The sequence below is a fragment of the Acanthopagrus latus genome, chromosome 22, assembly GCF_904848185.1.
Source record: "Acanthopagrus latus isolate v.2019 chromosome 22, fAcaLat1.1, whole genome shotgun sequence".
NCBI lineage: Eukaryota > Metazoa > Chordata > Actinopteri > Spariformes > Sparidae > Acanthopagrus > Acanthopagrus latus.
In genome coordinates this window covers 24589199-24616299 of record NC_051060.1, presented here as the reverse complement: position 1 = coordinate 24616299, position 27101 = coordinate 24589199, and the positions used below count along the sequence as shown (strand labels likewise).

The following is a 27101-nucleotide window of genomic DNA, read 5'->3' as shown; positions in this document are numbered from 1 at the left end:
CATCAAGTTACATTACATTAATATTGCAGTCGGGTGAATTCAGGTAATTTGGACACCTCAGCTCAAGTGTTATTGATTTTTGTTCTGTACTTTTACCATAAAATTAATTAAATTTAATGTGAATGATAGACTTAGACTTTCTAAGTCTCTCTCTCTCTCACTGGCTCAGAACAGTGCAGGATGAAAAAAACAACAGCATGTATTTGCATGAAAAATGTATAATTAAAAAGTGCAGACATAAATCCTATATGAAATGTTTTGTTTTGTGTTATTATTTGTGAAAAGGTTTCTAATATTTTAGCACATTATGTTTGTGCTGGGACGGCACATGGTTCTGACATGAGAGCGGCCCAACGTGCGCTAACAAAGGAAAGGGCATAGACTCTAATGTCCAGTAGGTGGCGCCAGCTTAACACGGTCCACCCAGGTTTGACAGCTCCTATCTCCCATTGTCTCAGAGCGCACCTGAATGCATCGTCACTTCCGCAATGACCGGATGAGCGGAGAAAGTACAGCTGCCTGCCCGTTACTATGGTTACACCCCCAGCCCGTGCTGCTGGAAGCTTCAACAACCGCCGAGTAAGTTCAGCGGAATATGAATCTTGGACTACTTATGGAAAATACGTGTTTCATTCCACGTCAGAGTTGGGCGAAAGTAATTATTCTTGTGATCTGGTAAGTATTTTGACAAAGTATTTCTCGCAAAGTACGCAGTAAAAGTACTTCTGGGAGAAACGTGACAGTTGGAAACTGTAGCCCGTAGCGCCGTTACGTTAGCTCGTCCGCCATATTGGATGTAGCAGGTCTGCCATGTAAACAAATACAAGTAAATGTGTTTTCTGAATTAAACCCGTTAACGTTTACGTTTAACTTTTACAATTGAACTGATTGTGATGAGTCTTTGTGATACCTAACGATTTACATTAATTTAAGCACTAATTATAACAAGACAGAAACAAAAATTAACACCGTCTGCAAATCAAAAGAAAACACTGTAACTGGCAGTAAAGTAATTTACTCCATGACAGAGAATTAATACTTATTTTATTGTTTACAGCAATATTTCATTATACAAACTAAGCTACTATCATAAATATGCACCATATATTACACAAGTCAATTGTCCATATTTAAAGTTAACTTAAATGAAACAAACTGACTCAAATGATAATGATGAAACAAAATGTAGACAACTGACTGGCATAATATATGGCACATATTTATAACAGTAGTAATCCAGAACCAGTTGACCTGAGGGTTCTGGAGGGTTCCCACTGGGTCAGGAGATCTGATAGGTGTTTTCTGATAAGCATTTATTGATTTCTAAGTTAGCCAGCATATTTTGAAGTTGATTCTGTGAATTTCTGGCAGCCATAGTAGTGATCTGAGAACTGGAGTAATGTGCAGAGCTTTTTTTGGGTTCTGGTTATCACCCTGGCAGCAGCATTATGGATCAGCAGAGGCGGTCTGACTGCTGATTTAGACACACCTGTAAACAGTCTGTTGCAGTAGTCCAGCCTGAGAGAGATAAATGCATGTACACATTTCTCAGACATCCAATCTCTGATCCTTGCAATATTTTTTTAGGCTGCAGAGGGCTGATTGTGTTCTGGATTTAATGTGACTGCTGAAATGAAGGTCTGTTTCCAAGATAACACCAAGATTTCTGGCTTGATTTTTACAGTTCATGGATGGATACTAAGCACAGACTTTAAGTTGTTCGTCATCACCCCCCAGAAACAATGACTTCAGTTTAATCCTCATTCAGCTGGAGAAGATTCTGGGTAGATTTGTTCAATGCACTGTCCCATATTAGCCGATATTAGCTTTTGTGTCTTATCACAACAATCGGGGCGACATTTAATAATCTGCACTGTAATTACGAGCAGAATGTTGCCTAAATTATTTGGATTTAAAACATGGTATATGCACAAAAAACAGAAACATTATAATTTAGAAATATTTTGAAGAGCTCTCAGGTACTCTTGGCTTAAAGCTGCTCAAAGAGAGAAAGAGTAAGTAAAGTCTGTGTGTCCGGAAATGTTTCGGCCTACTTTGGTAGATGTTATGCTTCAGTGGGTGCTCAGTTTTCATTACAGGCATTCATTTTGTAAAAACACATCGGTTCTATAGAAATGCTGAGAATGCCCAACGTAAGTGACAAAGTGATAAATCTGAATCAGTGGTCTTTTATAAGCTGTGACAGTTTTGGCATCGAGCCATTTCCTTTGACTTGAAAGCACTGAAAATGCACAAACACGCAGAAAAAAAAGCCCCAAAACTTCCTTCATTGCTGCAGTTCCATTTAAGCACAAAGGACCTGAACAAAACACACACCTTTACACACACACACACACAATGAGTGGGTGCTGCATCAGTATCGACTGGAGCGGCAACAGTGGTGATGACAGATAACAGCGCTGGTGTGCGTGTGTGTTTGTTCTGGGAGAATATAATAGGAAACATGGTGATTCACTGCACTGAAGCACTCTGAGGTGTGTGTGTGTGTGTGTGTGTGTGTGTGTGTGTGTGTGTGTGTGTGTGTGTGTGCGCGTATGTGTGTGCGTCTATGTGATCCATAGCTTTTATCAGTGATGCCAATCATGAATACTCATTACTACATTACGTGAGGAAGATGGAGTCAGTCACACTTGACTTATTTTTATCTTGAAGCAAATGCCCCTCTATTCTTATTCTATTATCATATCTCACTCGCGGTGACAGATATCTGGATGCAGACGTTGGGCGTAATGTAGAGCGCATCCTGGCTGGAGAATTTATTAGGAAGTACTATTTTGAGTAAGAGAACCACACAAAGGAGCCAGAATTGAATCCCGCGACAAATTCAATAAAGCTTTCCAGGCAAACCCAAAAACATGTAAATGAGTCCAATAAGAATTATAGTTTTAATCACCTCTGTTTTCAGACTAATTGTGTTTCAGTGGGGGCTTTGCCTGCTAATTATGGAGTCCACCAACAGAAGGGGCAACAGTAATTATTTCCTTGATTGAGGTCAGCACCTCTTGCATTTAATCCTGCGCTCCTCACACACAAAGAGTAAACATCAGTAAACAACTTCTCAGCATCCCTTACTCAATTTCACGGCAGTCACTCTTTTACAGATAATGATTTTCTTCCTCAGTAAGCTGGCTGCCTTATTGAAAACTCTGCCACAGTATCTGCTGTCGAACTCATGTTTCTATTGTGTTGATCTAATTTCTTCCACAGTGCTCCTCTGGTCTGAGATGCCTCTCGGTATCTGCATCTGACACTGAAAAGAAAATATCTGAAGGGGATATTTGCAATATGATGGATGCAGACAAACACATGAGATACTGCCGCGTGTCTCGCTGAATGCTTACGCTCTGAAAGTTTTTTGGGCCGGTTGACGCAGCAGATTTTTCCGAGCAGAGGTGTAATTCTTCTTCCATGCAAAATTAAGGCGGCTTTTTCTGGGATGGAAATGTAATCCGTCATTTTTTAGCCGCCCGCTGTTAACAACAGACACTTGTGTCTTGGCAGGTGAAAGCCCCGAGCTGCCATAAACCTTGCAGAGATCCCCCCCACCACCACCACCACCCGCACCACCTTCTTTGGTTCCACATCATTGGGTTTAATTGTGGAGGAGGACGGTAAAACACCTCAGCTGGATGAGATGGAGAGGGGACGAGGAGTTCAAGTGGAAGTGAGCAGTGGACACGAGCCAAGTGCAGGTCAGTTTTGGTTTCAGCTGTTGGTGAGTTTCTACAAACTCTTTTGGCAGAGAGCCGACCCGGTAACAGTCAGCATTTTGTGTCTTAAGAACCACTTTGGGCCTTTAAATCTAGTTGTTATTGTAGGAGGAAGAAGTAAAAGTGGTGTCACAGCTATAAAACCAATATAGTGGGACGTACTGTAGATGCAAATACCACCAAGTGCTTGTGTCTTTATACTGGAAAATAGAGTTAGTTCATTATAGGGAAGTGTCTTGGGAGAGATAATACGTTTAAACTGAGTGTATAATACCTTTTGCTTTTATGTCAACTATCATTCTCTCCACATCTCTTAAAATGGTGTTCATGAAACACCTCACAATGCCTGTTAAAGGTGTTACAGCATCTCATTTATCATTATCTCATTCACAGTAAAGGGACGTTGATTGTGACAGTTTCAGTGCTGATAAGACTAATTATTATTTATCATGTTTCCATTGCTGCAAATCAATCGATTTGTATTACATTACAGCAGAATAAATGAACCCTCTGCAGCTTTTAATATTGTTGTATGGCTGTTTGGAAACCAATTACACATTTCTATACGGGGTTATTTGCGTTTCTAATCCTTGTGGAAAATTACTGAATGATGAAAGCTTCAGCCTTTGACAAACAGGATAGGCTCCGCTCCAAGACACAAATAAGTATTTTTTAATTTTTTGTTTCAAAGATTATTTGTAGAATAAATAATATTCAACCTTGAACTGACACTTGAGTTCAGTTTTCAGATTGTGTGACTCACACAAACTTCAAAAGCAGCGACAAACAACGACACTATGACAGAGTCTTATGTTGTACGTCAGAAAACAATGTTCTCGTCAGCATCTGATGAAACACTCACATCCCCAGTCTTTAACTTAAATTGGGAAAAATCTATATTTTCAAATTATCTGCCTGAAAAATTTGAGACAACATACAGGTAACCTGGTTTGAAATCTACAAGAATATGTGTAAATGATCCAAAACCAACACGAGACTCACACACAAGGTTTAGATGTGATGTGAGCGTGAGCGTGACCCTCTCTGTCATCGAGGGAATCGAAGCCTCTCGGCCTCCACAGGAAGCGTTTGTGGACGGCGGTGGATAACAGTGATATCAATGACAGACAGGCCTCGCGACAGCCGCTTGTTCTTCTGGGCTCCTTATCTCAGCCGCACTGAGGGTTCTGTCTATGTACCCAATTCATCCATCACTATCAGGCCGCACACAGGTTCAGGGCCAGCATTCACACTTTAACAGGGAGCTAAAGCTAATGTCAGCTCACGACAGCCAGGGAGGTGAATTTAAAGTAGAACCTCGAGACTAAAGCAAGAGGGTTCTGCTGTTGCTTTGGTTTTTATCACAGACACGATTATTGTTGTTCCCCTCAGATGTAGAAGCCGTTAGCCGTGTTAGCATCTTGACTTATGGATGGTCATGTTGGTAATTTGGTCAAACAGTCAGTTGGTTTAAAACTTTTGGGTCAGACTGTAATATCTCAACAATTATCAAATGTATTGCCGTAACATTTTGATCAGAGTTATTCCTAATCTTCATCGTGCTTCTCGTCAGCCTCACTTTCCCTCCACTTGTTTCTTTCTCTTCCCTGTTTGCTTCACCTCAGGTGTTTCTTATTCTAGTATTATCACCTTAACTTAACTCTGTATGTATTTTAGACCACAGGCCGCTGAGAAAGCTCTCAGGACCTCGGACCAGGTACTTGTTTCCATGCCTCCTGTCTGTGGACGTGGGCCGGCTGCCTGCACCACATTGTTCATTCTGTCATTCACAAGAAGAACAAAGTCTTCTTTTCAACAAAAAAAGGCTTGTTGTTGTTTTTCTGTTCCAGCACAAACAGCCTCATCGATCTGTGATCGTCTCCATGGCACAGCCCATATTTAACTTGTATTTCTGGACCGAACATCCGATCTGAAGCTGCTTTGTCTCCCTGACCTTGGCAGCAGGTTGCCGTTGAGGTTGTGGGTTTTACGGACACCTCAGACACAGGAATTCTGCATCAATCTCATGGTGCATGATGCGTATTTTTAGAGCCCCATTAGTTGGCTCAATGAAGACGAAACCGGTGGCGTAGGCGATGTTTCCTACGTCAGAGCGGGCCACGGCTCGTGTGTCTGTCCGGGGTTTGTGCGTAACAGAATGGGGGAATCCACCCCTCTCTCTAGCCCTCCTCTATGGTGATGTACAGGGGAAGGGAGGGAGGGAGAGAACTGGAGGGTTGAGCCAGGAGGGAAGGGGTGTGCCGTTATAAGGAGCCTCAGAGGAGGCATGCACTCAGTTGTTGAAACCCTTAGCCTAAGGATACGAGCTGAGCCACCAAACTCTCCTGCACCCACAGAAGGAGGACTCTGAGATACTATCTTTACGTCACAGAAACAGGTAAGGGAGTGCTCGAGTGTGACTTTGTTTCATTTGAGTGTGTGCCTACCTGTGTGTAGAGATCGTGCAGTTAAATGATGAGGACACTTGTTTGGAGATTAGAATCAGTTAATTAGGACAAAGCCCTGGATGATAGATCCTGAGGGAATCCTGTTGTTTGAGGACAACCACTGTAGGATTCCTGGTCAAACTTTCCCTTTTTCTCTTAGACATCAAGACGGTTTTCATTTGTTTCTGGCTCTGTGATTTTGTATTTTGACCTCAGAGGTGATTCTGTAAATAACCCTCCGCACCTGGTGTAACCTTTTTTTTTTTTCTTTCCATTACTCTGTTTGTCTCCCTGCGGCTCTAAAGGCACCACAGTCACCGTCAGCAGTATCCACATCGCACCTGATTAACTGCTTAATTAACAAGAGAGAAAGTCTCAGGTCCAGCTGAGAAAGCAGTTAGTTAGTCAGCTGCAGTTTGGGCTGAGATGTACCTGACTGTAATCTAACACAAGTGGAATATTTGAAAAATATAAAGAATATAAATGGAAATAAATGGAGATTTAGACAAATGACTGATGAATAAACGTGCCACTAGTCGTTAGTCTTCACTAATATTGAAGCTGAATTGAAACTGCAGTCGTGGAAGTCAGTGAAAGCCACTCTGAAAGCAGCTTATTTATGGTTTGCTGTTGTGATTGATCGTGGAGTATTGCATGTCAGATTAAATACATCCCACTGAAGCTTCAAAGAAACACTGACCAAAGCTGCTTCATTCTTCTGGTGTCAACACCCAACAAGAAGGGGGAGAAGAAAAAAGAAACAGAGACGGGAATCACTTGAACGCTGTTATTATGCTAAGCGCATGATAATGATGATTTTAATGATAATGGTAATGAATGTGCATAATCTTTTCCCATTATCAGTAAAGACGATACTGGTGCAGACAGGGGAGAAAATGGGTGCTTAATGTGCCATTCAGAGATAAATGACTCCACACTGGGGAAGTGTTTGATGAAGAGTGAAGCGTGTTTACAGGACAGAGTCAAAAACACGTTCTTCGAGGTAAATCAGACAAGTTAAATGTTCACAGCCTCCAGATTTCTGTTGACTTTGGCTCGCATATAAAAGGAAAGACCTCGTTTCTTAGAAAGTAAATGTTTTAATGCACAATTATTCCTCTATAATAGACTTTTTCTACTGATAATCGTCCAAAATATATATATTTATATATTCAAGATCTTTTTTAAATGATTAATAATAGACAGAGATGCACGATATTGAATTATCGCCGATATCTTCAAAGCCAATATTTCCCAACTCATTCTGGCTGATTGTCAATACCGATAAAGATATTTGCACGTATTTCTGTCCACTTGTCATGCAGTGATTTTCAAAGTGAAGACATCCTCTGGGCAAAATATGAAAACTTCACGTTCACGTCTTGACATGTCAGAATTAAAGCGTCATCATCTCGTCTACTTTCGAGCCGGTGCTGATATTTCGTTTTTAAAGGCGATATTATGTGTGATATTATTGTGCGGTCCTCGTGCAGATCATGCAAGGCACTCATAAAAATACATCTTATTTTTATAAATCCATTCTCACATTTAAATTGGTTTAATCTAGTTACATCTCACGGTTCATGTCACAATTTCCGATTTAAAACAGTGATGCTCTGCCAGTACATCATGAGCTTTTTAATCAGCTAAAGAAAATAAAGCTTTTAGGATTTCTGCTGCCTACACTTAGATTGATCTGATTAAACTGTGCACAGGATATTCATTAGGACTCCTTGTAGTGTTTTATATGTACGGCTCCTCCTCGTGATGACGGAGCGACTCGCTGAGCGGTAAGAGAGCAGAATTGCCAGGTATTGCCGTATCTGTTGCCCAAGTATTTTACAGCTCATCACTTTTTTTTCAAACCTCGCTGTCCTCACCTTGATAAAAGTTGGGAGCTCGTCTGGCCGTGCTAGATTGCTTCCCCTTGGCTCCATGTCCAATGGATTAGTGCAGGTGTCAACGCAGCTTAACAGCAACCAGATCAGTGATGACACCATGTCAGCTGCCTTACACTCTGCAGGATACAGTCTGGGGACACTGCAGTACCGAGTGCATTATTAAGGACGTGATGTCCCCGTTGTGTTGGATCGAGCTCTGACAATTGACATCTTTGACACGGCCCTGCAAAGACGTAGCCATGGAGTCAGTATTGGGGGGGTCAGTATCTACTTTGGGGTCTGACAGGACTTCAGCATGACATCGTGAGACGAAGACGAACGGCACACACAGAACTGCAGAGCACCGTAATAGAACCAGTGGTTATAATAACAGTAATTTTTTATGTTTAGTTTTGATTATCACAATTAATCAGTGATTAGTCATCACATTAGTCATTTTCAGTTACATTAGTTGAAGGGCTCGTTGTGCGTCCTGTCAGTGGCTGGCACTGCGTGTCACGTCACTTGTAACTGAGGTAGTTTTTATTTTGTGTTTTTCTGTCTGTTCATGTCCGGCGTGAAACCAGAAAGGAACATCGATGTATTATTTAAAACAAATCCATGATCTTCATCTAAACTGCCTGAGCCTAACCAAGTCTAACACTAACCGAGTAGTTTTGGTTGTTACCTAAATCCAACCAAGTAGTTTTCTAGCCTAAACCAAGTACTTTTGTAGTCTAAACCGAACCAAACTGTGACCAAAGCCACAAAAGTAAAAATCAAAGATGTCTAAACACAAAGGAAACGCAAACTCAGTGGCCCACATATTAGACATATTCATCATGCTTCCTCTGAAAACAGGTTTTGTCCATCTTTTACCCAAATCATCTGATTTCCTGAAGGCTTTCTGACGTGTATAACCAACCGGATGGTCATACAGATGCAATCACTGTCCATGTACGTAGATATGAGGACAAATCAAAGATTATTGGAAAACAGCATGCACTGGGCTGAGACGGTCACTTTGGTGAGTGACGACGTTGGAAAAAATGTCACATGAATTCACCTCTCTGTATTCAGTGTCCGCCCTTTTTTCTCAGAGCGAAACCATCTCCCTCAGACGCCCACACACACCATCCCTCATCTGTTTCAGGCCGTGCGACAGTTTATCAGCGGCTGATCTGTCTGCGCTGCACTCTGCTCTCTCAGTGTGCGATCATCCAAGTTGAACTGCAATGGAAGGATATTATTCTGAGGCTATTAACGCAGCTTCATGGTGACTAAATTAGATGATTGTTGATGCGATTTCTCTCTATGAAGGGCACATCTCCTGCTGGGGATGATTGCAGATGAGATGTCACACCCTGTTCAGCGTTCGCCCCCAGGTGCAAATGTGTTCGCAATTAAAGAAACCCTGCAAGTATATCTGATGGAAACAATATTGATAATATGCTCAGTTGATCTTATATGATGGCGCCATGGAAGGAAGCAGATATGGATATTAAGAATGTTATATCTCCACTTAAAATTTGTACTAATGTGAGACTGTTATAGCCTGTTATGTGGGGATGTGAGGAGAGAGAAAAAAGAGGCATTTTTATCACATTTTCATTCAATTTGTGCGCTCGACAGTCTACATGAGATAAGATCTCCTAAAGGCACAGCGTTATCCAGGAAGCAGGAGTTGTTCCAGCAGATATGATCACAGTAAGACAAAGAGAATTGGGGAGATAAAGCGTCTGTAATGCACGTCATTTCCCATTAACTTTTTTATATGCTTGAATTTAGCTGCATGAACCACATCAGAATGACCTCAGTGCTCTTTTCTCTCAACCACTTTTCCCTTTAAGAGCATCATAATCTGTCAGTTCTGCTTCTGTGCGACAGTAACTGGACTTGAGTTCTGCGTTGAGGCGGGCGAAAGGTGCGATCATGAAACCTGATGCAGCTGTGGCGGACACGTCCAAATGGGATTAGGGCGCATTCTCTCAGATTAGTCATTTCAGGAGGCTTCCTGCAAAGGAAGGGCACAAGTGCAAACACACCGTCTGGTGCTCCTGAACTGTCCGCTGAGTCACACACTGTCGGATTGTGGCTTCACAGACTGGATTGATGCTGCTGTGTGAGAGATGATGCTGTGAATCCTCCTCAGACTGAAGAATAGTTTGTCATCCGTGTGTTAAGAGGGAAACAGGCGTCATGTTAGCACGTTTCTTGTGGCTTCTCGTGGGTGCTTTTGTGTGAGTTCTGAGTTTGGCGACGATGGTGGAATGTCAAAGAACAGAAGGGAACATCAGTTCTGATAAATGATTAATTGCTTCAGTAATTTATCAGGCAAAACGTGAAATATTTGCTTGTTTTGGGGGGATTTTCTGGAAGTAGTCCGTGACTCCTCCAGTCCTGAGGAGTGGGAGTTATTCCTCTTAGGTTTCATGTAATCTCCACAGCCCTCACCAGTAACAACGGTCAGCCTGTAAACAGCCTGAGAGACGAAGCCGCTCGCTGCTCCAGTCGCTGCTGTTGGGTTTTAGTTTAAAGCTCTGAGTGATAACTGAAGACGACTGAGAAGAGTGTGTCACCATTTCTGTCAGCTCAGAGTTTCTCACATTTGGATGTTGGCCGTTGAAGAACAACATTCAGAATTGTTTATTTTTTTGTATTTAAAGAGGGGGAGGACCTAAATAGGATTGTGAAAGTGAGGAGGACGTTTTATTCCTCCAGTGGAAATTACACCTTGATTACAAACTGTTCTTTAATAGCAGAACAACTAAAACCAATCTGAAAATAATCTAAACGAGTTTATTGAGTGCCGTCTAATCGCAGGCAATCAGTGACCTATGAGAGAAACAGTATCTGGTGTCAAGATGCTGGTCTGATGAGTCACCACACTGATATGTTGCAGCGAGCCTGCTTTAAGATCTGGTTAACTTCTGCTTTTAAAGGTTAACATCTATTTGCAAAGTTTAATTTTATATTTCCACGTGCAGTCGTACTACAGACCACTGGCAAGGGGCTCGGGGTGGAATACTCGATAGAGATTACAGAGGAGACCTGGAGTAAAGAAGGAGGGCAGTTGTGAGCTGGGTGCAGAGGAGGAGGATGAAATCAGTGTCCATGACGAGCAGAAGTGTTTCAGTGACCTGGTTCAAAGTCTTTCCAGGAGATCCTGTTATTAGCTTTCTTTGTTCCGCGGCGTTCAGCAACACGTTGCAGTCTTCACCAGCAGATGTGCTGTAGTTTGTTCAAGAGAATCAAATTGATTTCTCTCACAAACAAACGTCGGCCTCGAGTGGAGGAGACAGCTTGACCCTTGTTTTAAAGGATTACACCAGTCAAGACTGTAGAAAATATATTTCCTTTGTTTTATTTTGTCAGGTTCTGATATTTCTGACTCCACCTTGATAAAATGGAGGTGAATGAATGTTGATACCAGAACATTCTCCTCATTCAGTCACATGAACCACAGAGCAGTTTTTACAGATCTCTACTTGGCTGGAAAACACAATTGTTGTCATTTAGAGACATGTTTCAAGCACAGGAAGTGTTTTATTTTGAAACTTTATGCAGGTTAGTGTGATGTGGCTGAGGATTTACAAAGTTCAGGAAGAGAAATCTCAGACACTGACTGTTACTGAGAACTAAACTGAACACCACTAAAGTAACACGTTGTTGTTTTGTAATCTGAGAAAACCAGCTCTTAAAAAGACTTTTATTTTATTGATGTGATAGTCTCCTCTCAGGCGTCCAGGGAAATGTGTCAGCACCAGAGTGGAGAAACTGAGTTTTGAGTCAGTATTACGAGGCTTGTCTTTGTGTTTCACGAGTTGCAATTCACACACTGAACGTCTCTTAATTGGCCCGTTATACCTGATCAATGTGTTTTCAACAAGCGATTAGAGAGCATGAGGTAATAAAACGCTGATGAATCTTCTCAGGTTATGAAGAATTAATCAGGTACCATCAATGGCTCAGGAGATGTAATAGATAGAAGAGGAATTTGAATCATTTCCCCTTTCTACAAATCAACCGCATCTTCACACCATCCATCTTTGGAGGCTCCTGATTCCAGCCTGGTGACGTAGTGAAGGGGGAGTCAGGATCTGCAGACCAGCGGGAGAGACTGGAAACATCTCTAATCTGTCATGGAAGATAAAAGACCTCAGACATATTTCACAGATGTGGAAGTGAAGAAGGATGAAGCAACACTGGGACACGAGTGGGGAGGGAAAAGGGGAGTGTTGATGCAGAAACGAAGCGAGAAGTACCACAAAGTGGATGTGAAGAAGGAGACAGACGGATAGAGACCCCTCGGTTATCTGTGCATTAGCAGACTCCTTTGTTTTTCTCAGCATCATTCAGACGACTAATGGACGAGATGGAGTGAGTCAGAGCTTTGTCAGAGACGAGCGCTGAGCCTTTCTTCTCTCCCGCTCACGTTCATGACACCTTTGGCCTCCTCTCCACCCTTCATTACAGCTGCTAATGCTAATTCATTCAGCCGTTAGCATTATTAATACACTTAATTTTGCATCTTTGCACTCAGATCCACTTACTTATTGGCAAAATGGTTTTTAATCGGGGGAAATGTACAGAAAGTACGGAGGCTGGAAGGGGCCACAATCTAAGCAAGAACGTCTTTTGAGTTTCTTATACGTTGTTTTTTTCCTTTAATATCTCAAGTTTATTATTATTATTATTATTATTGTTATTATTATTGTTATTATTATTATTATTATGGCAAACATGCTAGATACACCTGTCCAGGAGAGGGCAGGCTGTTTGCCTCACCTGTTCAGCACACAGGGTCCTGTTTGCTCGGGTGGTGCGTTCATGCGACACTCACCCAGGTGACCAGAGTCCTGCTTAAAGCCAGTAATTAACTCAACAGCTTTAAGACGGCAAACATTTTTAGTTGAAACCAAGATTTTTCGACTAAACCTAACAAAGTAGTTCTGGTGCCTTTTTATTTTGGAAGTCTGTGGGTGTTTGTTATCAGGAGTGAGAGTGAGGACCGATTCTGCCGTGATGACACACAGACGAGCTAAAAACCGCCAGTCATAATGAATAACTCCCACTTTTCTGCCCCTCGCTCACCTTGATATTTTTGCACACGGCCCTTTAAAGGACAGTAAACCAGTGGAACATTACTGCAGATTTTCCAGCTCTTACGTTTTTTAGCTGCGGACAAAAGAATGTACTCGGACAACAAAACCAAATGCATGAGACCAGCGTTCCTTTCATGAATGCTCAGATTGAAAAGAAAGCACGTAACATTTTCAGGGTCTTAGTTAAATCTAATGGAAGCACAAAACAGAGGATTTGTTTTGGAAAGAAGCGGGGTAAAAGCATTCATTTGCACAGGATGGAGAGACTCATCTCAAAGTAGAAGGACATCAGGCACTTTGCACTAATCCATTTTCTTTTTGCTTTCAGGCCAGCATTCATTTAGAAGGCCAAGGTTGTATATATGTGCGAATGATGCGGATCTATTTTGAAATGAAATGTCATGTGATGAGTTCTCAGGCTCTCTGGAGGATTATGCAGTCTCGGTGCCGCGGGAGGAGAGGCCGGAGCGTCGGGTCCTCCCTCTCCCAGCCATCACCACTTCATCCTTGTACAGTACATCATATATCAGCTCCCCTCTGCACCGAGTCAGCTGCCTGCTCTGTCAGATAGATTATGCAAATGATATGAAACGTTAAAGGCGGCTGAAATGGCATGCAAATTTATAGGCAAGGGTGGCTAAAATGGACCCAGCACCAATATCACCACCAGGAATGATATCATTACTGAAATAGGGCAGAGAGAGGAGTGTGTAGGTTCATGGATCAAAGTGTCACCGGTGTGAAGATTCAATCTGAAGTTATTGAGATATGGAGAAGCTCCTGGTTGTGTCTGAGGCTGCTGGGAACTGAGATAAAGTCATGAAGGTAAACTGTAAGAAATACCAACCGTGGCACACGACGCACTGATGACGCTGTAATTACTGTAATTAAATACTCAAAATATCTGAGACCAACAGACAACAGACTTATGTTATTTCCTCTTCATCACAAATTATAATATCATTCAAACAATTAGAATGAAAAAAAAAGTTGAATCATTAAAAAACATCTTTGCATCCCGTACGTCCACATTTTGCTGTTAAGGCAGTTTGCACTGGAGCTGTATGGACTCCACAAGTTTGTGTGAAACCTGATGAGTGTAGTTCCAGCTCCAGTGCACGTATCAACCTTTCTCTGCAGTTGTTAAGCTGATATTATCATTTGTAATTTCAAAATATATATATAAACAAACGTAAAGAGAAGTAACTTGACCACTGCACCAGTGATGAATGCAGGACTTCTTCACCATCTACGGCCTGAAACAAATGTTCTCTCTCTCAGTGGTTTCAGTCAGGATTTAACAGTCATTTATTTATGTATTTATAAGACTAAGAAACAGAACATGATGATCAGTTTGCACAGAGCAGATTGAGCCAGACAGGAAGTCAGACAGCTTAGTTACATCTGGTCAAGTTTCAAAATAAAACACCTGGCACCAGCTCTGCAGCAACACTAGTGAAACGATTACATCTGTTGGTTCGACTCCAGCAGTGGCAGCACTGACACGTCTCAAGGCTGCTACTCATTTAAAATGGCTTTAATGTAGATATAATCAAAAAACCGAGCTCACATTCATCTAAACTTGTAACTTTTCCATGTGGCTGCCCTGAAGCTGCTCGCTGAAATATCTCCTGATTGTATCTCAAAATGGAGACACAAAGATTGAAACCTGTCATATGCACAGTTTGATAAACAGCTCTGACGTCAGCTCGAACTCCAGAATCCTGCTCGTAAACATCCTGACAGACACGCTGCTCTGTATAAAGCATGTCCAGCGTAGCAGAGCAGGACGGACTGTGTTGTTGGGGAGTAAAGGTTTAAGTGTCTCGCGCTTCGTGAGGACAAGCGGTGTCCAATAAAAAATGATCATGCCAGTGCGGCGACGTTAACCCGTCCTGTCGAGCAGCTCGCTGAAACAGCCGCTATAAACATCTCAGGGCCGCAGATTGATGACAGCGCAGCCCCATTAACACTTAATATGCTTGTCAATTGTTTTCTGGAGAACAATAATGGATTACACTCAGGTGACGGTGTGGTATCTCACTCCTCCAGCCTGCAGGAAGATACAAATCCATCAATCCAAAGCCAGATCATAAATCTTTAATCAACAAGTTACAACTTAATTACATCGAATGAATAAATGTAACACAACTCATACTGGAGCTAAAGATCATGAACACGTTTCATATGAGTTGATAGAAATGTAAGTGATTGTGTTAAATCGATCTCCTATCGATCGCAGGCTCCTGTATCGAATCCAATCAAATCGTATCGTGGCAGAATTTGTCATATCAGCAAATATTGTGTTGTTGTCCAAAGCATCAAGTTAATGTGGTGTATTGTGATGGAACTTGGATTTACACCTCGAGTACTTGTCAGAGTATTTTTCCAAGTGTGTAATTTTACTCTTACTGCAGTAAACATTACACCATGCCATCTGCTCACTCACCTTTAAATCAGAATTTAGTGCTGAATTAAAATCTGAACCTTTCATCTGCACGATTTGTTGAGAAGGTAACTAATACTCTGAGTAGTGTGTGAGAGGAAACTTTGTACTAAATATTACTTTATCACCAATAGTTTTAATGTAACTTCAGTATCACCATCTAATACCGTCAGTGCCATAAATCAACTCATCCTGAAAAAACAAATATTTCTGTCGTACTTTAAGAAAGATATAAAGGTTCTGAAGTCTTACGTGGATATTTTCCGTTCAGTTCTCTGTCAACATTCCCGAGTTGTTCAGCTCACACAGACACAAACAAGCCAACATCCATCGTCTGATAGTGAATCTTGTGCCGGAGAGCACCACATGTTTTTATTAATGATAATGATGTTGACAGAAAGCTCTCAGTGGCCCCAAACGCCTGTTTATGTTAATACACTCGTATAATATGATTAATGTGTGAGAGCCATGTCTTTGTGGTGCTGGAGCGTATCCGGGCCGGACCATCGCTCCGATGTTTGGCTTACTTAGTCGGCGCCACTTAAGGGACGACATCACAATGTGAAACGGGCTGAGTCAGCACGCCTGCAAATGATCAGCGCACAAAACATCTCGGCGAGGCAAACAAACACGGTCCCTCTAATGATTTCCCATGAAGCCATTAATATTTTTTGTAAATGGGCCGCAGTCACACACGACCCGGTTCATACACGATCGACTGCGAGTGGTAATGTGGTGGAGTGGAAGTGGTCACGCTGTGTTAGCTTTTACTTATTCATTTATTTTTCTTTTTTTACTTCAGTGCACACGTCAATACAAAGACCCTCTGTGTGTTTTATAAAGACACTCAGGCGCTGTGGGACCTCAAACCTGTAAAAATCATTTCTCATCCTTAATGTTTCATTATGTTTCATACAGAAATGCCCTTTTTTTGTCCAACTTTATTTTAGTGTCATTACATTAATTTCTTATTTATTATAATAAAGAAATGAACCATTTCAAAGCCCAAAAGCAGACTTATTGTTTTAGGACATTTTGAATTAGAAAGCACCAAGTATAACTGTTACTGATGAAATGTAAAGTGGTTGTATTGGTGTTCATATTCTAAATATTCCTCTTACATATGTTGAAATCATGACCAACGTGTTCACAGTCACAAAGGATTCAGATATTTCACCTCTGTTAGACACAAAGTTAACAGTATTAACTTCTTATACTTTAGTCTACATATAATATTTATACGCTGCCCACACACTGAATGTGCCAAAAAAATCTAACACTTTTATGGGTCCTGCACTTTTCTGAAAAAGTCCTGATGAAGTTATCCGAGTTGAACTGATTGATTGTGTGAACTACAGCGACATTTACTCTGGAAAGCGCTGCTCAAATTCAAATCCGAGAAACTATGGATTGGAAACTGTTGAGTCGTGGAGAGCGGCGCTGAGTCGAGGCCCGGAAGGTCGCGCATAAAGTCACATCCTCTGGACTGTTGCTGATAATCTGACCCGGGTCCTTCACGGAGAGAAATCCACGATCCAGCAGCATCAAACAACTTCAACTCATCGTCCACAGGCTTGTAAAGTCGACCAGCAGCGACGGGGAAGTCTCACTTTATATACACTCACATATGGCCAGTAATAAATTCATTAATACATTAAATTGCTACAAATTGTTCCATAGAGCCCCTTTAATTATATAAACAATGTACAACGTTGAACACTTAATTAGGTTTCCTCTCAGAAATCAGCTGTGCGCTGCCCGAGGGATTCTTGAGGTTACACTGATTATGACTTGGAATTAATTATTTGATGTGTACGAGCTGAAGACTGTCGCCATCTTCCCTGTAATTAGCATCAGATGATGATTTAACAGTAATATGAAGTGTTACTGACCTCCAGGGGACTGAGAATAGATGTAAAACAAGTCATTTACAGCAGCAAGAGCAGAAAAGAGCTCCTGAAGAAAAGTGACACGTGCTGCTAGTGAAATAATAGATTTGACTTCTTTTCAAGTTCAACTGTAACATTCTTGAACGCTCAAATGTCAATAATTTTATATTAACGATAGATCAGATGACTATAAGTCTGTGACAGTTTGATGCATTGAGAACTATCATCATCATCATCATCTGAATCTACAGCTCCCCTCAGCTATATGGAGCATTTTCCTCATCTTTCTACTATTTGTTTTAGTGTTTCTACCAGCAAAAAAATCCAACTGTACATGGCAGTAAAGGTTGTGAACGTTAATGTGTAATGTTAATTAGCATTAAGCAGCTGAAGAGACAGACACATTTGTCGGGAGCTGGTAGCCTGTAAAACAACACTAACAGAGTAAATATTGGCTTTGTATTCTCCAGGTGGACATGAACACAACTCCAAATGAATGCTAATGTTGCTCTGTATCGTCTAGATGTGTTAATTAGCAACTGTTTGCTCATACGTTTGTAGTTAAACTTCTATAGAGGATTGTTTTTGACCAACTTTTTAAACAGCTTTATTAAAAGGTGGTTAACGACTTAAGAATTCCTTCTGGTTTAATGAATGTGGCAGTTCTGTTTCTGTTGGACTTGCTGGGTCTCTCTGGCACCTGACGGGTTAATTCATACATTCTTTTATAAGCATCAGTGAAAAGTGTCTGAATCGTCTCGATGTTGATCATGGTGTTCCTCAGGGAAGCATTCTAGGACCTCCTCTGTTTTCCGCTGTTCTGCTGATGATACAAAACGTTATATATCTGTTTCGTCTGACAGCCTCAGTTCTCTGCATCACCCGTCTGACATTAATAACATTTTTAAAGAGAAATGAACAGAAAACATAAATCCTGCTTGTGAGACCAGATAAAGAAACACAAGAGACGTGTGACGGCATTTGCCAGCTTGTCCAAACAAATTAAGACAAATCATTTTTGACCCAGAGTGATGGTGAAATGCTAATAGATGCTTTGATTACAAGTTGTTTAGATTACTGTAACGTTCCAGTTGATCACTGAATACTGTCACACAGTTTGTAGGTCTGTATATCGCACAACACACACAAGTCTATCAGTTCATCCTCGGCATGCTCGTGGTTTATAAACCTTCAGAGGTCAGAGCAAATGTTTCTGGTGGGGAGAAGCAATCTGAAGTTCTGAACGGTTGTTTTTGTCTTTGTTATCTCTGTTATTGGATGATATAGTGGTGAGTGATGGTGCAGATGGAGGTCAGGGAGTGGAGGTCAAGCAACAAACACCTGGTTCACAGATCTGTAGCTGCCGTCAGAGAACACCATCCTCTGGAGTTTAATCAGCTCTCCAGTTATCGTCCACACACACCGACTCTGACGTCTTATTACAACGTCAGATTCTTCATCTGAGCTGTTTTATTCCAGCTCGGTCGCTGAAGCTTTCCCTACTTACAGCTGCCATTCCACCACATAAACTGTGCTGCTGCTTTATTGCTCTGCGCTCTCTGACCCGTCCTGACCCGTCCTGACCCGTCCTGACCCGGGTCAGATCCACTCACACAAACCTCCAGCTGTAGCTTTAGCCTGTTGTGATTTCCAGCCTGCGGTCGCAGCATCCTGCTCCACTGGAAAATACCCATTTTCTCACTTATTGCCTCAGGTTGTGCTCTCTCTCCATCCCACCCACATCTCCTGCTGTTGGCTGAACACTCTCCCACCACTGACGCTTTGACCGACCGCCCAAATCCAGCTAATGATCCCTGGAAATTGAGTATGACGCAATGTTCATGTCACTCTGTCTGCTCTCTCCCTGCAGGCTGGACCCGGATTCCCGAAGGCTTTACCTTCTCCCAGTTTCTCCAGCTGTTGACCCTTGTTTCAGACTCCTCTCTTCTACCTGCTGGGCTCCACGTTGTCCCTGCCTGCCTGCCTGGCTGTGCTGAGCGATGAAGATCCCTGTGTGGTACCTGGTAGTGCTGCTGGCGTGTCTCTTCACCCCTGGACGCAGCGACTGCCAGGGGGAGTGTGTGGCCTGCGGACTGCTCCTGCAGCAGCAGCAGCTGCAGCAAGCCTTCAACACCATGGTGAGTGTGTGTGTGTGTGTGTGTGTGTGTGTGAGACTGTCAGTCGTCGTCGTGAGTCACTGTTGATAAGAGCGTTCGCTAAATGCCTTGTCAACAGTGTCGTGTGTTCGTCAGTGTGGGTACAGCTGCTCCGAGCCTCCAGCAGCCTGATGGAGGTGTGTTTGTGTTTGTGATTGTCTGACTAAGTTATTTTCAATCATGATAACAGCTCCTGCGTAATGGGTTGTGTACAGTTTGATAGTGCTGTGTGCACTTTGTTTGCCCGTCTATATGGGAGTCAATATGGAGAAGGAGTGCAGCAGCGTTACTGTGTGTTTCTGATGCAATGACATTTTAGTTTTCAAGGCAGTAAAATGAATTTACTCTCAGGCAGTTCAAAGGAAACGCTGACCACAAAATAAAAATGTAGTCGTTACCCGTTCAGCCCCTGTGATGATGAGTTAAGTTTGTGGTCAAACAAACATTTCTGGAGCTTCACAGTACATCTCTTCAAATCAATATAAGCTCTTTGTGCTTCTGGAGACTTGGATTATTTCTGTGGAGCCATTTTAAAACAAGTCCCCATTTACTCCAGAAATGTTTTGTGGACTGTGAAACTTTCCATCAGCTCTGGGGTGAGTTAATAATGACTGGATGTTCATGTTGGGGTGAGTTTATCCTACGTGTCATTATGTTAATGTTAAACCATAAACTTCAGTTTCTTCATGTTATTCCGTCTGCCTCTGGACATGAACTCTGCCAGTACAATCAGGGCTGACTGGCTCTTGACGCAAACATCAGCGACTGTATGAATCCGCCGTCCCACTTGCTACCTTCCTTTTGTTATGGGCTGATGTTCAAACCCCTCTGGACTGACTGCAGTGGACTCAGATCACCTGTGGCAGGTGGTGGAGAGACTGACTCCTGATGGAGGAGTGGAGGCAGATATTTCCCTCCCGGCCAATCATGGTGTGATGACGCCCTTGATGTGAAGGCTTGAAAGAGGTCGGGGAACGAAAACCAGGTGGTTCTGATTCAAAGTCCCTGTCTCAACGAGAGCCTCGTCTCAGTAGATTGTGTTTTCTTTGCTTCTCCACTTCATTCTAGTGAAGAAACTGGGTTTATTCTTATTCCCCTTAAAACCTGAAGCCCCTCCACACCTCTTCAGTTTGACATTATATTTCCCCGGGTCTTGTAGGAGCACGTTTCAGTTTGATTATCTCTGAAGAGGCATTTTGTTTACTCGTTTCTTGTCCAGTGCTGTAGCTGACATTGGGCATCTCCTCTAGATTTATATTTGTGAGGATTGTATTTGTACGTAGGCTGGACTGTCAGCATTTTACTGCCAGAATCGCCACGTCTGAACATGTTGAATGTCCTAAATTGCACCAAATTAGACGCTGCGCTTCTCAGTCCCTCAGCAACAAACCTGCCAGTCGGATGATGACAGAGATAAAGACAAACACACACTAAATAAAACAGACAACAGATAAACATAAAGCTGCTTCTTCTGATTTGCCATTTTAGAGATGTACGGTTTCAGCTGCACCACACTGGTGTTGCTTCTGTCTCATGGTGGAGGGGGATTTGCATGTGTGAGTATCTACAGCACTTGTGCAATGCTTCGTGACCAACATGAAGATAGCAGCCTCTGCACGGAGACACTCACTCTCCGAAAATCAAACCAAAACTCGAGTGCAGCACACAATCTCATTTCCAAACAGCGCGGGCCACGTCAGCCGGTAAAAATAGTCAGTGGGCGTCCGTGAATAGCTGCAGGACGGCTAATTTAGCTGATAATGATGCAGAGAAAGACAGCTGGGACCTTTTTGGGGAGTTGCAATAGAACTCTGTAATTGACTGCTGCTCAGTATCATCAACCCGGGCTTACGTTGGTGACTGACACATTTTATCAGCTCCTCATTGTGTTAGCTGCTCTTCTCATCGAGCCGCAGATGGAATCCACCGGGCAATTCCATTGTTTCCCACGCCAGACTGAAAGAGTGTGTGTGTGTGTGTGTGTGTGTGTGTGTGTGTGTGTGTGTGTGTGTGTGTGAGACGCTGCCGTAGTTTGTTATAATGTCAGGACACATTGATTTATTCGTGCAGAGACCTACACACCCAGACGAACACACACACACACACACCAAGCGTTTCACGGTATCGTTCTCCCCTCTGACTGCATTCATTGTGTAACGCCAGCTTCTGTTTACATATCTGCTAATTATCTGAGCTACAGCCGTTATTCACAGCATTCCGAGCAGGTTGCATAGCATCGTTATTTATATGTGTTATAAAAATGAATCCTTTCTGTAGAGGCCGTCGGGCACTGCACGGTTCTGTCTGGTACGGCGACTTACCTGACAGACTACAGAGCAACCAGATGTCGTCAGTGTGATCAGACGGTTCATCAAAGGTTCCCAGATAGTTTCGTTCATTCTGCTACAAACTGATAAGATGACACGAGACAACATGGATGGAGTTCTGACTGCAGCAGTGACGTCACAGCTCTGATCTGACGTCTGGACCTGGGAACAGTTTAAATTACTGAAAATCCAAAATCTAAATGATGTTTCTTTACTTTATTATCATCTGATGTTTCTAGTCTTTTACCTCCAAACTGCAGTCAGCTCACTTCAGTACATTTATAATTCTCTGATCAAAAACCTCTCAGTCTGAGCTGTTAGCTCTGTTAGCAGTAAACTGCTAGCTCCGCAGCTGTTAGCACCTGAAGCTGAACACTGGCAGCTAACAGCCAGAAAATCAACACGGATCTGTTGTTCACAATGTCACATTTACAGGGAGCAACACAGGGTGCGTGTCCTGTTCATAGCAAGTTTACTGTGTGCGTCTGGATTTCAACAGCTCATATTTATTGTAGGTCTCATGAGTTGCCAGCCAGAGATAGTTCACCTGTATTAAGAGAATGAGAGTCACACTTTGTTGTAGTCGACACTCAGTTCAAGTTATTTTAAAATATTTTGTCCCCAGTCAAGTTAGCTGGGCGCTGTTGTTGAATTTCGGCTCACTTGAGCGTTCAGGAGCGATGAAGAAGCCTCAGAGACACTGAAGACTTACATTAAGATAGTTTATAGATCAAGATCATGGAGGAGCAACACAACATCACGTCTGTCTGCACAGAGTGTCCAAATCATATCGTACAGCTTCAGGAGGAAGTGCTTCCCTACATGGTTATCTGTACATGGGTTTACACAAACAGGTAGCTTAGCCTCGGCTCGGTTCACTAGACGTCTGTTCTGTAGACGTACCGACAGTAGATGTGAGTATCCAGGTTGCAGAGACCAAGAGAAGACATTCAAATCTGTACAAGACACAAATGACCTCCTATAGTTTGGAGACATCATGTCAGAAGTTAGCGTCTAGCGTGCACGCTCTGTGGGCCAAACAACACGGAAGATTCAGGTGTTTTTATATACGAAGTCGAGCTTTTTCTGGCTTCACATGCTTCTGAGCAGCTTTCACAGGTTTTATGTAACATCCTCGATCCACCCTGTAGATCCGCCCCTGTTAGGGAGGTGTTAGTTTACCTCAACCTAACGACGACCGCGTCATAATCCATTTAATATTTGAATACCTCATCTGACAAACCGGAGGCTGATTAACACCCTGAACCAGACCAGATGAATCCTTTGCAGCATCGTCACCACGGAGGATTCTCTCAAGCTCTTCATCTTCTGGCCCCCGCAAGTACATAAAGACAAGAACACACACACACACACACACACACTCATAAACTCCTTTAGATTGCTCCATTGATCTGACGTGGAGAATCCCCTGGTGTGCTCTTTTCATTTACGACGGATAATTAATTTCCGTTGATAGATTCACAGCGGAAACTCCCTCTTCACTCACCCCTCTGATGTGAGCAGGTTTTCTGATAACAATGCAGTTTATCTCATTTGAGCGAGATTTGACGAGTAAATGGGATTCGCTTCTCACCTCGAGCTGAAATTTAAACTCGGAGCAGCTCGGAGTTTGAGGAACGAGGAGAAAGGAAGAGACATGCGCGCATAAAATCGGTATGGCGTGGAAGCTGGAGCCTATTTTCTGATATATTTACTGAGGAGGAAGAATGAATGCACTGAGGTTTTCTACAGTTGAAGGTGTGAATGAGGGACTCAGACTCATTTTGAGGTTAAACATCAGGGAGGATTTATTTTCAGGTAGCCTGAAAAAGTGTTTTCACCAAGGAGAACGGAAAAACAGGAACAGACTTGATTGATTGTATTAATATTAATATGAAAAATGCTCTTGAAACGTTCTTCATGCGTCTGTCCTCCATACTGGTGTTCAGGTATCACGCCAAACTGTGAGGTGTGGTGGTAACAGGACAGGCAGGTCATTAAACCTGCCCAGAGTCGGTGACTCAGCACTCACAACGTTCACTCATTATCAAAAGTGCAGTTGTCAAACACTGTGTATCATTTCAAGAGAGAAAAACATCTCTGATTGAACCCATCCAGAAGAAAATAGACATCATTTACCTGCTGTCCTTCAACCTGATTTCTAATTTCCTCCAATTTGGTGCTGTCAGTCATTCTGCAGGAGTCGGTCTCATTTATAAAATGATGGACGTCTCACATTAGCACATAACTTTCCATATACGCTGAACACAGCAGGAAAAAGGTCCACTTAACTCCCCCGACACATCAGCCGTCCGGGTCGAGAGACGGCTCGGTCGAGTGGTGACGCGACAGAAGTGAGATGCCGACCGAGGACAGTGAAGTTTTAACAGGCACTAAAGTAGGTTTTAATAATATGATCAGTCAGTTTTGAGGCTGTAGCCTTCGTTAGCGGAGCATTTAGCAGCTAAAGTGGCAGGAATGTTTCAGAGCTGCAGATGAAATGTTAATGTTGCTTCTTGTGTCTGCTGGAAACTAACATCAACTTTACACATATTCAGTTTTTTATCATCACAGACGAGATTCCCTTGATCTGCAAACACACAAATACAAAAACAAACAGAACAAAAATGTTTCCTGAACGTTGAACATACAAACAATAAGTCAACAAAACAATCTCTGACATGCTGAATCACACACGTCTCTACATCTACGACCTGAGGGGAGAGTCGGGTTGATCTGGACCGGTTCTGGAGAACCTGCTGGTCAGAGACACCTGTCAGAGGGTCTGTGGGACACCTGTCACCTTCACAATGAGGGTCTGAGATGATCCCCTAAAATCAACGACCATCTCTTTGCTCTGTGTGGTACATACATATTGATACCTACCTTGTTGTTGAGTTAAACCCTCAGGTGACCATAAAACAGCTTCTAACTGATCCCAGAACAGTAACGTTGCTGCTGACTGCATCAGTATCATGGCAGTAAAAGCTGCAGCGATCAGATATGATGGGCTGCGCTGCTGCAGTGCATCAACCACAATCTTCATTTTCTATTAAGTATAAAACCATTTAATTAAGATGCCAGTGGGGATATTTTCAGTTTCCAGTCAGAAGCAGCGTGTGAACGTATGTTTCCTTTAAAGCCTCGCTGTCGGGAGCTTTCCAGTGTGAAACCTCCTCTCTGCCTCGTGTCCAGTCTCCTGAGTGTTTTTTAGAAAGCTGTCATGGATTTCTGCTGCTAAGAAATAAAAAATGAACTCGGCAAGGAAACATTCACTCACTTAGCATACGTGACATCGCCACCAAGTGTCGTTAAACTGCACATTTCTAAGTATTGCATCAGGAAAGGTTGACGGAAATGGCATCATTTGAAATATCTTCCTCAATTTCGCCCCCCCACAAAAGTTTGTACACACGCTCGAGGTGGTTTTTGACGACACCAGTGTTCATTATCAAGTATCCAGTAAGTTCTGGTGTAGTGAGCGTTGAACTCTTATAACTGATCAGCTGTTTCTGCTACAGGAAACAAAGAAAGAAGAAGAAGATTCATATTCACAGATCAGTTCTCACATTCAAACATGGCCGACACGTTCTTTGTTTCCTGTTTGCGAAATCTGAAGAGCAAAACCAGGATTCTCAGACTGAACAAACTGAACTGTGACTGTGTGTGTGTGTGTGTGTGTGTGTGTGTGTGTGTGTGTGTGTGTGTGTGTGTCCTCGCCACGGCGGCCCAGAGTCTCTATCTCATCTGGCTAAGAAAGCCCAAAGACGGCACTGAAGTTAAACTTTGTTTATCTCCTGTGGATTAATCTGCCAACCCTCTCTCCCTCTGCAGGTGTGTCTGCTGGAGTGTGAGGGTCACGTCTCCCCGTCGCTCACGTGGGAGGTGTGTAAACGTGCCGTGAAGCTGTCGCACCACCCGGCGACGCTGTCGGAAGGAGGCGCTCTGCTCAAGAGAACGGGAGAGGAGCTGGCGCTGACCTCTCTCGACCTGAGCTCAGACAATGAACTGCTGCAGTCTGCAGCCGCAGAGCGCTTCCAGGAAGGGAATCAGGATGAGACACCCTTTGAGCAGCGCAGCGTCCAGTATGACTCATCACTGCTGGAATCCTCTGAGGAGGAGGAGGAGGAGGAGGGGGGCCTGCAGGGTCTGGATCTCGGTCTGGTGGACGAAGACAGGAAGCAGAGGGGGGAGAGGAACGTGGAGCGTGACAGCCAGCTCGAAGAGGACGAGGATGACACCTCGGAGGCCGTCACCTTGTCCAAACGCTTTGGTGGCTTTCAGAGGGGGCGCCACGGATACAGGAAGCTGATTGGCTCCCCGGCGAGGCCCTTACAAAAGCGCTACGGTGGGTTCATAGGCGTCCGGAAATCTGCCCGCAAGTGGAACAATCAGAAACGTGTGAACCAGCTGCTCAGGCAGTACCTGGGCATGAGGAGCAGCCGCAGCGGCAAGTTCAACAGCATCCCTGTAACTCGGGTGTGGAGGCAAAACAAACTGTAGCGTGCGTCTGCTGCCCCCAGTTACCTCAGCCAATCACGTTCTCAACAGCTCGCTCACAGTTTGACGTCATCAGAAGAACAGACTCCGCCATCTTGCTGCACCTTTTCTGTGTCTCTAAGTAACAACGAATGTTTTTGACCGTGATGTCCTTCTTATTAAGCATATTTTCGTGCCATTCTGTGAAATAAAAAGAATTAGAGAAGTGCAATTGAATATATTTTTGTGTGTTGGTATAATAAACGGGGCCAAATGAGGTCGGAGGTTTGACCTGAGGGTGTGACTTTCATGCATGTGTGGATGTCTTCAGCTGTTGTTCTGCACTCTGTGGTTTGTGTCTGAGAACTGAGACTCACATCCAGCGCTCATGAAAAAGGACTTGTGTGTTTTTACGTAGGATTCCCGTTAAAATGTTACTTTCACATCCAAATGTTTGCTTTCATCTGGACACGAATCTCCCCACACGTCTGAGCAGAAACAAGTCGAGTTGTGGATTCTGTTCGATCAGATGTAAATATGTTGGGACGGCAGGAGCACTGAAGCACAAACTGTTAATTACTGCTGCCACAATCTAATTTTCTGCTTAAATTAATGAATTAATTAAACACAGTTTGTATAAA

The 27101-nt window shown here is 43.0% G+C and overlaps 1 protein-coding gene across 4 annotated transcripts; it reads left to right on the top strand.

Moving 5' to 3' along the window:
• The first annotated feature begins 482 nt into the window (after positions 1-482).
• Positions 483-26751, top strand: pnocb (prepronociceptin b). 4 transcript variants are annotated; one of them, XM_037087154.1, is made up of 4 exons: positions 483-579; positions 3523-3736; positions 19369-19636; positions 25816-26751. In XM_037087154.1, exons 3-4 carry the CDS (start codon positions 19499-19501, stop codon positions 26482-26484), a joined length of 807 nt encoding a protein of 268 aa, XP_036943049.1. In that variant the 5' UTR covers positions 483-579; positions 3523-3736; positions 19369-19498; the 3' UTR covers positions 26485-26751. The 4 variants fall into 4 exon arrangements, with proteins under 4 accessions (XP_036943049.1, XP_036943048.1, XP_036943047.1 ...); XM_037087153.1 differs by having other exon boundaries at positions 519-675; positions 3523-3713; XM_037087152.1 differs by having other exon boundaries at positions 519-675.
• The last annotated feature ends 350 nt before the right edge of the window (positions 26752-27101 follow it).